At 37.5% G+C, this 16,449-nt stretch overlaps 1 protein-coding gene across 2 annotated transcripts in view; it reads left to right on the top strand.

Moving 5' to 3' along the window:
- The window catches only part of EPB41L4A (erythrocyte membrane protein band 4.1 like 4A), a 116,154-nt gene that overhangs the window by 66,695 nt on the left and 33,010 nt on the right, over positions 1–16,449 (top strand). For both annotated transcript variants that reach the window (XM_056514084.1, XM_056514083.1), the window contains exons 8-12: positions 360–448; positions 830–893; positions 10,011–10,102; positions 11,170–11,247; positions 13,498–13,610. In XM_056514084.1, coding sequence (XP_056370059.1) covers positions 360–448; positions 830–893; positions 10,011–10,102; positions 11,170–11,247; positions 13,498–13,610 — 436 coding nt within the window. The remainder of the gene's footprint in view (positions 1–359; positions 449–829; positions 894–10,010; positions 10,103–11,169; positions 11,248–13,497; positions 13,611–16,449) is intronic.

Here is a 16,449-nt window from a genome sequence, read left to right as displayed (position 1 = left end):
GAAAACTGAGATATCTTTTGCATTCATGCCTGAATAAGGAGTTCAGTTTCTGAGTTTTGGCTATTTGTCAAGTAGTAAAATTTAATTCAGTAAGAAAACAAACAAACAAAAGAAGATATTTTTGTTTTTCACCATGACAGTAAATTCCCATTCTTTATATCACTGCCATTCTTTATTGCCTCTTTTCCGCCTGAACTAGAAATTTTCATTTAGCAGTTTTCATCAGTAGGTCAAGTACTATTTTCCCATTTGTACAGAAACAGCATATTCAAGTCACCAGGATGAATTTCTCACTAGATCTCACTGATATTGTGATTCTATTTACAACTGTACAAATTATATACATTTTTATTTTCTAGGGTGAAAACAAATCTGAATACTTTTTAGGATTAACACCCATAGGAGTTGTTGTCTACAAGAACAAAAAACAAGTAGGAAAATATTTCTGGTATGTATTATTTAAATGTCTGCACTAAACTAATAGCAATGTTTTATGGAAGTCTCTGATTTGTGGTATCTGTTTGTAAGATTAATTATGGCAATATAAAACAAGTATACACAGAATTCTTAATATTCCTCTGCATTATGCAGATTTTTAATTCTTTGATAATCCAAGAATTTAAGACAATAGATCACCTTTACCATACTCATGCTGACATGTTTACATATCACTAATTGTCTGCTGACATCTGGAACATACCTGAAAAATAAATCTACTGTGAATTTATTTTTTTTTGTGTTAGCATGGAAATTCAACTTTATGTTTTATTATGCATGAAGAATTAAAAGCTCATGGAGTTCTGTCTGTCTTTTTTTCTCAATATTACAGGCCTAGAATTACGAAAGTTCACTTCAAGGAAACACAGTTTGAACTTCGAGTCCTGGGAAAAGATGTAAGTTTGTATTTATGCCTGAAAAGATTAAAAAAATACTTTTAGGTCTAGTGAAGGTGGAAATTTAGTGTGTCAAAGTCTAATTGTTTTTATTGGAATTTACTGTATGAAACAAAATGTGGGTGAAGAGAGCCTCACAAAGCTATCAGGCATGAAACAGGCAGTCACATTATATAGCTTGATACCCATTTGTTAGAGTTTAACATCACTTTCCTCTTAGACCATTTGAGAGAAAGCAATGTTGGTTCCAGCAGGGCAAGGCAGTGGGTTGATAGCAAGACAGAAGGTTTTAAGATACAGTAAGTAAAAGAATAGAAATATATTTATCCCCTGCAAAGCATGTGGAGTAGAGAGAGAAGACTGTTAAGAGCGTAGGAAAAAAATAATAACATGTAATAAAAAACATAGTTGCAGTCATTTTGTAGTTTTTACTCTCTGGTTTAGTTATAAGTTTAGTTGGCTGAGTTATTTTTGAAAATACTTTGTATGTCTTTTTGGAAGATGAAAGTTTATAGTTTCATAAGGACTAATAGTTTATAGTTTTAAATAGTATTAACTTGCTGACAGAAATCCTCTTTAACGTGTCTTTGTTCATCTTTGTCATGGTTGTCTCATGTATGGTTTTCCATGAGGACTTTCCATTTCTCTTGCTCCTGTTGTGAGCAGCATTTGTTGTGTCCTTGCGGATGTCTTGGCAAATCTTTCTTTTGTTACTTCCAAGTGGCTTGTTTATATTTGATGTGGTAATCTATGGGAATTTTATTTCTGAAGGTGTGTTTGTTGAAATAGGAGAGTTATTTAAAGGCTGGGGAAAGGTTGGGAAAACTTTTCACCATGTTTTATGTAAAGGGCGAGGGATAGTTCATGTACAAACAAGTCCGAGTTTGACTTAGAGTGAATTGCTTGGAAGCAAAGCTGTAGCTTCTGTTTGATGCCACGTTTCCACAGTTTTTGTTTTAACCATGTGGAATTGCAAAGGCTTAACATGCTGAGTAGAAAACCTGGAAGGTTTTGGAGAACTTGAAGCTGTGAATAGTGATGGCTGATGAACTCTTACCATTGTGAGCATAAGGCAAACATTTTAACAGAACTTGATAGATTCAAGCCTCGACAGGTATTTCTAGGAAATTGTTGAAGAGAACAGTGAGTACAGGGGTGTGGACCTTCATTAAATTCGCCTTTGCAACTAATAGTAACCTGAAATATTTCTACAGCACTTCATAAGCAGACAGAAACCTCAGTCTCTGGATTAAAGTTGTCATAACCATTTATGCTGTTCTACACAGAGGAGGAAAAGCTCATCAGTGTGTTTGTATGAATGTATGTTACAATACTCGTAAAAATTTTGATTCACAAATTTATTTTGTTTCTCTTGTCTTTTTGGAATAAATATTGTCACTTTGTCATCCCATGTACACATGAACGTGTTACAGGAGAGTAAATATGCCATTTTCACTCATTCCTGCCTCCTGGAGTATCACTTTACAGCCCAGGGCTGTAATACTTTCCTTGTGTCAGATGTGGTATACCAAGTCTGGAGTGTTTTGTGTGTTTCCAGTTATAGAGAGCTCCAGAACATATTGAAGAGGAGTAGAAATAATGGGGACTTTCCCATGTCTTTAAAGGGAACTTTATGGCACAAAGTGGAGGAGCTAACGCCATGTAACAGAGCAGATTATTTCTGAGTGAACCGAGTGTGAATCATGTTTTCCATATGCTGTAAAAACTCTCTGCAGGATGGATTTTGATCCATGTTTCCACACACACCAGCTACTCTTATGAACACTGATTGTCACCTTTCAATGCTCATAAAGAGGAAGCTGATGGTGCTTTTAGTGCCAGCAAAGTGTTGCTCTTCCCCTGGATGGAGTTTCTTGTGCTAACTTCTTCATTGTTGCTTGCTGAGATTGATGTGAAATTTTTCCAACCATGCCAGAAGAATCTGTGTATTTCCCACTAGAGGGGTGGAAATGGACATCCTGATCTTCTTGACAGATGGTAGTCTAAATGTGCAAGTCCATGTCTTCCGACTACCTAAGCTCCATGCTCCTGTGTGTCTGTGTCAACCAAACTATGGCTGCTCATTTTCTTGTCTACATTGCCTCATTCTTCATGAAGCTGATGTTTATTGAGCAGAAGATGTTATTGCTTAACATCTTATAGCAAAGTAAGTAGCTTTGGCTTTTCTGTTTTGTAGTGTAACCTCTTGTACTTCATATCACTTCCATGAAAATAATTCCTGTATATTTAGCTGCCTCATATTTTTTTCCTGCATGCCTGTTGCTATTGTGTACAAGCATGGCCATCAGTATTTTGCTTCCATCTTTCATTACTTTGCTAAGGCCATTGCTGTTGCCCCTTCCTGAACAGAATACTGGCCTTAATATTTGGCCATCCATGGAAATGTGAGACTGAAGCTCTTTTTCAGTGGTGTTAATCATTAGATCAGTATTTCATTGTCTCCTGCATGAATCCATGTGGTGAATTCTGAGCTACAGATGTATTAGGTCTTCCCTGGCACCTCTAAGTATCAGCCTGAAATTAGGAACCCTTCCCCTGCAAGGAATGTTCACATTCCCCAAACACGACAAACAATTGGTAAGAATTTTTGAAGATTAAAGAAGTTTATTTCTCAGAAAACTGAGAAATTGATCTAATACCAGTGCACAGTTCAGGGCAGCATGTCTGTTGAGCAACCTTGCTGGAAACAATCCAATAACACAGGTGGCTGCCAAAGCCCTCCCCTCTCCTCCAGCAAACAAAGTTTGACCACAATAGATGCTCCATGTGGAAGTGAGTAGTGGAAGGGGTGCCCAGCATAGCTCCTGTGTTCCCCCATGTGAGGAGCACAGCCTGCTTTCTAGATTTCTCTCTCAACTAGGGACATGAAAGGAATCAGAGAAAAACACACTTGGATAGACTGTGTAGGCTGGGAATGTAAATGTAATAATAGGCAGGCGTGAGAGACGTGGAGCTTTTTTGCCTGTAGGTACCAAATGCTTTTGTGCTGTTCCCTACACCCTGGTGCTGTTTTGTGTAACTGCAGCTTTTATTTTAGTTGCTCTGTGTCTGAACATGCACATGCATGATTTCACTCCTTAGCAGGGTTTATGCAAAACTTCTGTTCTTACTTTTCCTGTTTCACAAAACAGTGAGAATTAAATGTGCAAAACGCTTGGTTTTGTATTTTTTGCTGTAAGAGAAGGGTCTTTTTGAATTCTGAAGTTTTTATTTCCAGATCTCTTGAAATTTTGGGTATTTTTAGGTCAGAACAATATCCCAATATATGCAGTTAAAAATGATTTACACATTTTTGTGCATTCCTCTGCAGTCTTCCATATTCAGATGAAGAGGCCTCCCTCAGCTGAATTCACAAGGCAAAATTGGTAATGACTCTTCAGGAGCAATACCAACCACTGATGCAAGTCCAAAGTACATAATCCTCCCCATTTTGTGTGGCTGAAACTTGTCTAAATACAGTAATTTTTGTTCTTGTAAATAGTCCAGAAAACACTGTAAATATGCTTTGTGTTGTTAATCTACTTTTCATAAGTGTCATAAGTCTGAATTTAATGTATTGTTCCTGAAGTTTCTTGGGAAGACTGAGCAGGATTTGAAGATATATTACTCTTAGTCTTAAGTCCAATTTACTGTATGTGCAGTTTCCAGACAAAAATAGCAATTTGGTCTTTCTTATGGTTTAAGAATTGCAAATTACTTTTGTATCATTTGCATTTTCACCTACTTAACTCAGAGTGATAGTACAGGGTGGAGGTGAACAAGCACAGTGATATTAATATGTCATATTAAACAGTTTTGGCTTGTTTTGGTTGCTTGGGGGTTTTCTTGTCTTTTCTTAATTGCTTTCTGAGCCATCATAGAAGGACTGTAATATCAGTTCAAGGCCTTCATAAAGTTAAATTCACTGACACTAAGGTGATACTGTTAGGTTTCTTTTTTTTTCTAATTCTTCCTTAGTATTTTTTAATTGCTGTAATATGAAGCCAAGATACGTTTGTTTCAATGTTGACATGCAACTGGCACAGCTTTATCAGTTTTAATTGCCAGTTTGGTATAATGTTCCTAAAGATTCACCATGAGTAATCAGTAAGAGTACATTATTTGTTACATAAGCTGTGATTTGTCTGCATATGTCAATATATAAAGACAGAATAATTCCTATTGGAATTAACAGCTGATGGCACCCAGGTATGTGCCTAATCTGGCAAAGAATCATGTTCTGAAGCAGTAGCTTCAGAGCTGCTGTTAATAATTCTGTTACATGTCAGGTGTAGTATGTGTACATGCAGTGTGCCCTATAATGGGGCAGATCCCATGTATGTACAATGTTAGGTAACATTAGCACTCACTGTGACTGGGAGGAGGGGTGTGTGTGCTGGCACTGCTCCTACTGTGGTTTTCGGGTTCCTTCTTCATTTTCTGAGCCTGCATTGCTGGGAGCCTATAAATGTAGGTAAATTAGGGTAGCAAATAGTGCTCTGAATCAGTGGTTCTCTAATAATTTTTGCTCTGTGGGCAGGTTCAGTGCTCTCTGCAATGGATGTAAATCTACTGACAATGGCCTCTTATCCTGGGAGTAATCCATGAACTCCCAGAACAAGGGATCTTTTGGCCCCCAGAGGGAAAAGCTGTCATTTTAAGTGTGTGTCTTCTCTTCCAGGTGAAGCTGAGCTTGCCCTGCCTGAGAACTGAGCTAGCCAGGCACAAAGCAGCTCTGAGCCCTAGAGCTGTGCAGCCAGGCGAAGCAAGCAGGAAGCTGTTTGCTGAGCACTCCAGAACTTGTTCCAGAACAGTTCCAGGGGTGTTCTGTGCTTAGGCAGAGCAATGACCCCTCTGACTCCTCTCCTTTGAAGGGTTTTGTAACACGCTTTCAGATCTTTCACTTGGGAGGGGTGGGTATTAGGGTGTAGCACTGTTCTGATGCCCAGCTCTCTAGTGCAGGTCTTAAAGGCCCTGCCAGATCAATCTTCTGGCAGGTCTGGGAGCCAGCATGAAACAGGGAAGGGCTTCAGTGTCCATCTGTGTATAAGCTCGTAGTGTAGACAAGCTATCTGCATCCACTGTGCTAGTGTCTCTCTCCTCCTGTGGGTAGAAATGGTGGTGGGGTTCTATCAGTATGAGCTGCAGCATGTTTTGGAGACTGCAGGACAAGTTTTCAAAGCACCTAAAAGGAGAGGTATATGTAGGGCTCATCCTCATGTTTTTCCAGTGTGTGCCTTTGGGTTAGGAAGAGACAGTCCCACAGCCTGAGGGGTGGTTATTGCTTCAAGGGTCCTTTTGCAGCCCCTGGTCCCATCATTGTGCCCCTCCCTTGCTCCTGTGAGTCATGGATAGGATTGAAAATAACCATACAAAAAGAAGTGTTTTTCTACTTGTTTGATCAGCAAAATGGGCTTCCTGAAAGAACAAACAAACACGAAGATGGTTCAAAGGAGAGAGATCTCCAGAGTGTGCAGACAGCCAGGATTGCTCTGGAAACAGTTCGTGATTTACAGTGCCTTCAGTACACTGGGCACATTGAAGGCAGCAGGATGAGCAGTCAGGAGAAGCTTGTGAGGCACCAAACAGCATTGAATTACTTTGGAAGTGTCATCTGTAAATCATTAGTAAAATTACTATAGGTCTTCGTTTCTTTTGGTTCAGATATATGATAATATAAGCAAAACACTAACTACCTGTAGGAAACTGCAATGTTCAAAATGCTAAAAATGTTGTCTTTTATTGGAAACAAGCAGTCATGGTCTTAACAGATAAGGCTGTCCTTGCTTTACCTATACAAATCAATCAACTCCCTTAGGAGGAGAAATGTTAAACCAGAAAGATTTTGCTGTTTTCAGTACTGCTTATTTTATATAAGCATTTATAAATTGTCAGGGTAATCACTACTCTTACAAGCCTTAAATACTCCTGAAAGGAATATGGAGGTAGTCCTAAACCTGACTGTGCTGTAAGCAGTATCATACTGGACTTGGTTGCAGCAAGTTACAGAATCCTTCCCAGATAAACTGAGAAATGGTGAAAGAATCATGAATTGTTTTCCCTTTGATGAGGATGAGTGTTTTAGGCTTTTTTTTTTTCCTCTCTAGTAGAATTTAATAGTGCTATTGAGTTATGGCAAGCATCAGTTTTGAGGCCATAATTTTCAGGTGTGATTTTCCTTCAAATCCAAGTAAATCAGCCTGGATTTTTATCAGAAGGCTTGTTGGTCTGTCCTATGATTTTTTAGGCAATTTTTTAATTTTCCATATCTGAGGTCCATAACGTTTTGGAAAATTGGAGCTATAGGGTTATTCACCACCCCTTCTTTTTACCCTCCCCACGTGCTGTTGATTGGTGAATGCTAAGTTTAGATGTCTCAGCATCATCAACATTTTTATTACCAGCTAAGGTGAACTTTCTTCTACCTTAGAAAATAACACCTTCATATGATTGAATCAGTAATTTTTGCTGGTCAGACCTTTCTATGATATGGCACTGTAACTATATGATCCCTCTTACTGTCACTTACTGATTTTCATGTGTTTTCACGCTGTTTGTTCTGTGTATGGGGAAGTTCTAAAACTGTAACTTAAAGAAGGCAAAATGGACAAATAGAACTTTTCCCCAACAGGAATCTGTCATTGAATGCCTGTGGCATTCAAACTGATCTAACAGTAAGATGTGGCAGAAACACTTTATTTTTTAAATTCTCTATAAAAAACATCAAAAAACCATACCTGGCTTCTTCCTGCCCCTCCCTTCCCACATCCCAGAAACTCCTTCCTTTGAGATTATGCAATTTAAGAAATTTAAGTGCAACAGAGGATTCTTTGCCCAGAAGTAGGAGTGAATAAAGAAGGAGCAAGATCCTGCATATTCAAAGTGAGTCATGGAGTTTTTTCCTAACAGAATCTAAACTAACTCATCATATTGCATCAAGTTTTCAATACTGCAGTCCAGTTTGATGTTATCCTTTTGATGATTAGTTGTGTGAAATCATCTTAGATGGCAGTCTGATATAGAAATTGTAATTTAAAACAAATAATGAAATCCAAAGCTACTTTTATATTATGTGCAAAATAGGCAAATGTAAAGTACCGCTTCACATGTTTTCTTTAAAAGTTTTAAAATGTAAAAATGCATTATGATTTTTCAGTGGGTAGACTTTTGTTTCTAGCCATCAGAGGAGAAAGAGCAATGTTATCACTCTAGAATACTCCAATATAAATCAATTTTTCTCCTTGACTGTTTTCAAGATGTTTCAGGAAGCCTTTGAGTTTCATAAAATAAACTTACTTTTGATTTAAGTTAAACCACTTGTGAATCCTGCAGAGACATGATGATCCCTATCAAACCTGAGGGACTTTGGGAATATATTTATAGGACCAATGTACTACAAAGTCATTTTATGATACACACAGCAGTGTCAGATGAATCCTAGGTTTCAGCATTCTTGGTGGTCCTTATGTCATATTGTACTACCTGTATTCTTCTCTCTTGCCATGGAGAGTAAAATGTGCTTTTGATAGAAGACCAGAGAATTATTTTAATTCCATGTTTATTCCATGGGACTGTTCCAGCCAGATATTTAACTAAAATAAGGCATGGGAGAAAATGAGCTCATGTTTATGTTTTCAGTACAGTTTTTGTTGCTGTTGTTGTTGTTTGTTTTTTTTTTTTTGGTCAGGGAATGAAATCTCTATAATTCTAACCACAGATGCAAAATTCTGTCATTTTTAATTTTTTTTTTTTTTTTTTTCGTTTCAAGGTGAAGGAAAAGGTGCTTGTGGAGATAATTTGTGGTTTTGTGAGGCTGCTTGACTGCTGTTAATAGAGATATAGCTGGGTTTTTGCCATAGGTGACATTTTGAATTCTAGAGAACACAGAGAATTAATTCACAGTTTGCAAGGTGCTTGACGATAACAACAAACAATAATAAATGAGGAGGGGGAGAAACTTGCCCGGGCTCTTTACTTGTGCATGCACGGCACTGTAGAAGTGTAACTAAGGCAAGGACATGGATTGTCGGAAATCAGCTGCTGAGGGTGGTGTGAACCACACCTGCTTTGTAACTCACACCTTGGGGAAATGGCTGCAGACTCAATTTGGTTACAGGGGGTGTCACACTTTATTGAGCTCTCATACTGACATCACTGGGACTGCTCATTCTTTGTGCAAATCACAGCTGGAACACAAGCACTTGAGTTCACTGGGTGTAGAATGGATGGGAGGGTATTTTTTGTGAACACACCTGAGTGTTTAGCTTGTTGAAAACAAGCAGTGTGATGTGTCTGTTGCTTCTCCATTTCTGTTGGAAGTATGTTATAGTTTGTCCCTCCACTTTTCTCTGCCAATTTCCTAAGATCAGCTTTTAAGCTTTGAATATTCTTTTGTTGTGGCTGTTGTTGTCTTCCTTAAGAGATTTTAAGGTGGATTTTATGACTTTCAACTTTTTTCTAGCATTTAGAATTATTATGAAGTTAGGTTTTTTTAAAAAGAAAACTCTTCCCTTCTTATGTTTTTTTTCCCCCTCAGATTTACACTGGTCCTTTTCTACATGTATGTTTTGTGTGTTTCCTGTGTCATTGCCTCATATTAGTATATAACAGATAAGAACAGAGTTCTTCCCTTTCCCTTTCCCTTTCCCTTTCCCTTTCCCTTTCCCTTTCCCTTTCCCTTTCCCTTTCCCTTTCCCTTTCCCTTTCCCCTTCCCCTTCTCTCTCTTTCTCTCTCTCTTTCTCTTACTCATGCTTTTTTTTAATACTGTTAACCAGAATATTCTTGACTGACATCTGAGCTGCAGGTTCAGAAAACATCAGAAACATATTTTTTGGTAAAAAACAACTTCTGTGTTTTATTTAGGGAAAAAGCTGATGTGTATGAACAAGAATGAAGGAACAGAAGTGTTCCAATAATCTCTTTCCTCTGTTTTTCAAAAAGAAAACCACTTTTAAAATAAGAATTCTACAGAATTATAGGAGCTGCTTTTCTTGGTGCTGATTTGTTTTCTCGCATGGATTGACATGTGATGCTTGGTTTTAGTGTTCAGTTAATGAGATACATTTCAGTGCCGGGATCCCCCATACAAACATTCATTTGTTTTGTTTAATCTGCAGTGCAACGAAACTTCCTTCTTTTTTGAAGCACGTAACAAAGTCACATGCAAACATCTGTGGAAATGCTGTGTAGAGCATCATACATTTTTCAGGTGAGTGAAGCAGAAGTTAGGCCGTGTTTTCCATGGGGCCCCTGCAGCCTCGTTGTACCTGCAGAGTGGTGTAACTGGGGCTTGCTGCCTGGAAACACGTTTGTGCTCTTGGTTATACAGTGCTTTTAAAAGGAAACACCTTGTGAAACAGTGGGTTTTTTTGGTGGTTTCTTCTGCCTTATCATTCTCTGCTAAACAGTACTTTGGGTTGTGTATAGTAGGCTTTATCAAAAAGATTCAAAAATATATATGGAGGGATTTAAGTTGCCATATAGATTTTGATGTATTTGCCATCAGATTTACCGTAGCAGTACTGGCTTGAGGGAAGCCTTTGGAATTCACACTTTATTTTCTACAGGGCACAGACATGTCTATATCTGTATATCTATATCTATATCTATATCTATATCTATATCTATATCTATATCTATATCTATGTCTATGTCTATGTCTATGTCTGTCTATCTATCTATCTATCTGTCTATCTATCTATCTATCTATCTATCTATCTGTCTATCTATATTTAAATTGAAATTAATTGAATTTCCATAACATTTTGCTTACTTTCTGAGGTGTATAAAATTTTCCCAGTAGAAGATCTCAAAGCGCTTGATTTTACTGTTGCAAAAAACACCAAGAGAAATGTGCTAACATGTCTAAGTGGGAAGTGGTGGATGGAATCCTCCGGGCTGCCTTTAGCAGTGCTGTAAATGAGTAAAATTAAAATGAATAAAATGTAAAACTGAGAATCCCTCCTGCAGTCTCACTACTGTGGCAGGGTGCCTTTGCCTTCTCCCAAAATTAGGTGAAAGGCTGGTTGTGTCAACAATTTACACTTGACTCTGAAATAAGAGCTATGTAGTCAAAATAGGGGGGATAAACAGATTGCTCTGGGAGACTGTCAACCCCATAAGAGTCTGTCCAAGGAAGAGATGAAGAGGAACTTGCAGAAAAAAAATATTTTTAAGCCCAAATTTGTATTATTTTTTCTTAACTTGGGAAGGGGACTGCAATTCAGACCTATCTATGCAATTTAACTCTGTTATTTTATTTTTCAATCTACACAGGGTGCCAGAGAATGAATCAAACTCTCTATCAAGAAAAGCCAGCAAGTTTGGATCCATAGGTTATAGACATCGGTACAGGTGAATTTTTTTGATTGTTTAAACTTCAGTTCATTCCTTTTCTCCTCTTTCCTTCCAGTGAAAGAAAACTCCCACCCAGAATATGACCCAGTATAGTTCTGAAGACAAAAGATGAATCAGGGCCATTTTAACAGACTCTCCTTGGGAGTCTGGCAGTTTTGGGACAAATGTAAGTTTCTTTTCCAGATCCCCAGAACTGGCTGAGGCCTGCTGTAGTCTATACTCAAAGTGGGAGCAGCTTTGGCAGTTCTTTAAAACATTATCTCCTTATAAGTCCTGAAATTTGTGTCCTAAAGAGGATTTCCTGACAGCTGGGTAATGCCAAAATGAGGGTGTATCTTTTCTGACTTGAATAGGTGACAACACTGGACAAATGTTCAAGGCTCTAAACCTTGAAAGATACTGTAAACTTGAAATTAAGGGTGGATAAGGAGGACTGTTTCCATGCAAGTGCAAGAAATAAATGGATCATAATTAATAAGGTTCACAGTCATTAGTTAGGCACTTGGCCTATTTCATAATCCAGATTATGTGAGTTATCACACTCTCTGGCGTAATCCAGATTGTCCTTGCTGTGGCTTGCAGGACAATGATTGTCCTGCCTTTTGTGTTTGCATTACCCCATCCAGGATAATCCAGGGTAGGAGTTCACTGGATTCCTGCCAGAGTACTGCAGATGAGATTTTTCTCTTGGGTCACTTCAGCAGATTGGAACAGGGTGCTGAGGAGGAGAAAGCTTTGTACTGTCAGGAACCTTCCAATCAATTAAAAAACAACATGCCATGAAGCAGTTAACTGTGTTTGAGCTATTGCTGTTGGTGGTGCAGTTCAGTTCATCTTCCTATTTCAATAAATATCACGGGTGGTCTGTGATCAGGCTTGCAATGTTGGGATGATGGTCATAACTGACAGCAGTGACAGTGTTGGGTATCTGAACACATCATTATCTCTGAGCAGAAACCATAATCCCACTGTTTTTCGGTGTAAGCAGGGGGGCCATAATATTTTCATTTGTTGTGTAGGTTGTTTTTTGTTTGTTTGGTTGGTTTCTGTTAATCTTCTAGGTACTTCACATTGTGTCAGACAGTTTTCAGGAAGGCAATTTTCTTTCTTAAGATTGGATGCTTTGGAGGTCTCTGGGAGTGGAAGCTCCTATTCCCAGATGTTTTGTTAAAATTGCCTCTGGAATTTGCAGGACTGTCATGGCTACCAGACTTAAAAGTTGAGCACAGGAGCTTTTGGGCTGACTTGGGAGCATGCTTTAAACTAACTAAATAAAAAACTCACATTGCTCTGACATACGGTTAGGGTTTGAGATTTTTTTTTTGTGCTTTAATTCATTTATACTTTTGAATTTTTTTTTTTTTATATTTTGCAGTGCTGACTATCTGTGAAGGGCTATTGGTGAAAATATTATCAGTATTTCATGAAGTCTATTTGCAAAATTCAGAAAATCTACATATGTAATTCCTGTATAGTTGCTTGATACTTTCTAGTACAATACCTTTTACTTCAAAATCATCAGACTTCAGGTGTTAAGAAATTAATAGTGACAATTGTTTCTCTTGTGTAGTAAGTTTCCAGGAACAAATATAGAGTTTTGGGGAGGAATATGAATTTTAGATTTTTGTTATGACCACTATATTCTGCTTAGTCACACTGAGAGGAACAATAAAATGAATATAAAAGAATTTATTTAACCTTAATAATTTGCATCAATTGTGCAGTGAAGAAAAACCTTACTATAAACAAGAATCAAGACTTTTACTCAATTTGTTGTTATCTGGGGCTGTGCTAGTAATAGTCCTTTATTACAGTGTGTTTTGCAGTCTTTTAGGCTATCATCCCACATGCCAGAGGAGCAGCCCCTGACTGCCTGGAACTGAACAATATTAAATTTGTGTAAACAATAATAAATGTGTTTTCCTGAGAGGAAAACTTACAGAAAAAGTTCAGGAAGTAATAATATTTCTTTAAAAATTTGTATGTTACAATATTCTAGGTTAGAATATCTTAAGTTATTCCTAACAAACCAACATTTTGTTTTAATGGCTTATCTCCATTTGAAAATGTCTAATATAGGAGTGGTTGGCACAATCTGCTGATGATTCAAAACAAAATTCAGAATAGTCCTACTCAGCAGGAGAAAAAGAGGTGGGATGACAAGTTGATAACATTTTTTTTTCAGTCCAAGGATCCTCTCTGATACCTTTTCCAAGTGTTTTCTCATTATTTTGTTGTGTTCTGAAGTGGCAAACCGTCTTTGCGGATGACCAGAGACCCTTCTGTCCAGCTTCCGCGGCCTGACCAGAGCATTGAAAGGAGTCGCAGCAAGACTTACCCCAAAAGAACACAGCAGACAGGTGGGTCCTTCTCTGCTGACCTGGCAAAAGGTGTCTTCTTTTTTTGGTTCATTTTGTCGTCATGGGGTGACTCAGAACTGCTGCAGTGTCCTTGAGGATCTGTCTGAGTGGATTCTGTGTTTTGCCTTAGGTCAGTATTTATATCTAAGCTTATTGAAGCCTACAATATCCCAGATAAAATAAAAGAGTTGTTGTGGATTAAAGAGAATAAAATGTCATGTGCGTAGGTCTAATGTAAAGGTTGAAAGGGAAGTTTCAAAACAGGCAGTCAGAATGTGTTTTTTCCTCAGGAGTCCTGTGTCTTGCAAAAAAAATTTTATGTCTCTTTGTCTTGGTTAGTGTCCCGTTGTTTGACCCAAGGTGCCACTTTTGTGCATCTTCTTCCAATTTCAAAGACAGTGTCCTTTTGTTTTGATATTAAGTTGTCTTGGTTTGAAAGACAGTGTCTGCTGAGAAAGGCAGGAGCCTCTCTTGAAATGGAAAATGTAAACCCCCTCCCTCCAAATTATTATAATTTTGAAATTAAGGAGCTCTCAGACAAAGATACGGAAATAGGAATAACAGTTCTTTACTAGGAAAATTAAATTAAAAATACAGTAATAAAGAACCCAAAACACTGACAGAATCTGACACCCCATCAGTCAGTCAGGGTGTTGGTAGCAGTCCCATTAAATGGTGGCTGCAGTCCTCCTGCAGTGGCAGATGTGGTTCTGTTGAAGTACTGGTCCTGTAGAAGGGTGCTGTTTTCCTCTGAAGGTCCAGTGATGATGTTGAAGGGTCTGGTTTTCCTCTGGAATCCAGTGGAAAAAGGCTGTACTGACATTCCAAATCTATCTATATAGGAAATGCTTGGCTCCTCTCCCTGGCTGGAGCATCTGCCAATGGGATGATGTAATTTTATCAGTCATGCAGTGAGACTCAATGGACCATTAACAGAAGAGATCTTCCTGAAGGGAGGATGGGTCATGGGAAAGATAAGGATCACTGCCCCACCTGGTTTTAACAGATGGTGACAGAACACATACTTTTGGTTACATCCTGCTTGCAAGCCAAGACATAAGTTGAACAGTAGTTAGTGCCATGCAATTTTAACATGATTCAGATGTGTGAGCTGGAAATCTGTTCTGCACATGAAAGCTGTCCTGGCAAGCTGAAAGTTTTTACAGGTGTAAGAGGAGATAGGATTAAGCTTGGGTCACAGAAGTCATGCCCTAGATAATGGATACTTCCTGAAATTTGGTAATAGAGTTGTCAATCTCAAAGTCTACATATGATTACATGAGTATTGCTTAGCTTCATCTATGACAGAAGGCACACACTCTTCAGTCAAATTTGTGCATGGAGTTAAAAGTGTGTATGTGTTTGCTATTTGAGAAAAAAATTGTCTGGGCTTTAAAATATAAACAATAGCTCTCTTTTATCATGTTTTAATATGCTACTATAGAATTTGAGAACCTGTTTTTAAAAAGAGAGCAGATATATACTTCTGGAAAACTCCAGTGTTTATCCTGAATGTGATCTTTTGTCTTTTGATTTAGAAACAAAACTGGTGTAGTCTGGCTCTCAAAATGTAACCTAATTAAAAGTATAGTCTAGAAAAATAGAGGCAGTTTACAACATTTAAAAATATTCATTTTATTTTATTTTATTTTATTTTATTTTATTTTATTTTATTTTATTTTATTTTATTTTATTTTATTTTATTTTATTTTATTTTATTTTATTTTGTTTTGTTTTGTTTTGTATAAAAAGAGAAGAATTGCTTTGCTTTCTGATTCTGATATGTTTCATTGTGTTTGCAGTTTTAAGTGGGTGTCTGACAGGACAAGAAGCTCTTCACCCTTGAACCTAATGACTTAAACATTTTGTTCAGCTGGACTGTCCTGTTCTTAGGGCAGCAGTTCAACCCAAACAGCATTTCCTACCTCTTTAGTCCCTGGTTCTGTTTCAGGAAATTTGTGTGGCTATTTGTCAGCTAAAACTCTGCTCTTGGCTTAAAATAATGTTTGCCTTAGCCCAGGCAGCAAAGGTCAGTCTGTGTTGCTGCAAGGCTGTGCATGTGTTGTGTTTGTTCATTTCGTTTTCAATCTCTTAGGCTGGAAATGTGAGGAAAAACACATTTGCTGTTTTGGTGGCTTTAAACACTTTCTCCCACTTTAAAATAAAATGTCTGCTTTTTTACTTACATGTAGCTGTGTAATCTCTATCATCTTTTCTTTTAAAATTTAGCTTAACTTACTACCCATGTGTTCTAAATGTGCAGTGATATTCCACTGGGGCAAATGTATTAACTTAGATGATATTAATGTTACATGAATTTGTTTCATTTCCCGCACAAATTATGGGCTGAGGGAAGAGTGAAACATCTTTCAAATGCATCTTTCCCAATGAATAAGCATATTTTATCCTTTTTAAAAAAAATTGTCTTTGCTATTCACAGTGATAAACATGAATACTCTTCCTCCATTTAAACACGTTTTCAGAAGCTGAATGAAGACTAATGCTGCTGCTTCTCATTGTGTCAGACATGTGATAGTCTATTGCATAAAATAAATCCACTCTTTTAACCTAAAGTTATTCTTAGATATAACAAAGTCCATCTCACACAATAAATCAAATATTTGGCTTATTTTAAGCATCATTTGCTTAAATATATTATCTCAATGTAGATTTTATTTTGTAGACTATTTTTATCTTGCAAATTAACCTGGTTTTATGAGTTCTGTAAAAGTTTCCCTGATTTAAATGTTTGAGAAAATGAAATTACATCTTAAAATAAATACTTCTTTTTCATAATGACATTATGCAGATGGTTATCATTGATGGCTAGTCCTTTGTA

This window comes from Oenanthe melanoleuca, chromosome Z, assembly GCF_029582105.1.
Source record: "Oenanthe melanoleuca isolate GR-GAL-2019-014 chromosome Z, OMel1.0, whole genome shotgun sequence".
Lineage (NCBI taxonomy): Eukaryota > Metazoa > Chordata > Aves > Passeriformes > Muscicapidae > Oenanthe > Oenanthe melanoleuca.
Note: the sequence above shows the minus strand (reverse complement) of the source record. Positions and strands in the feature narration are given on the sequence as shown.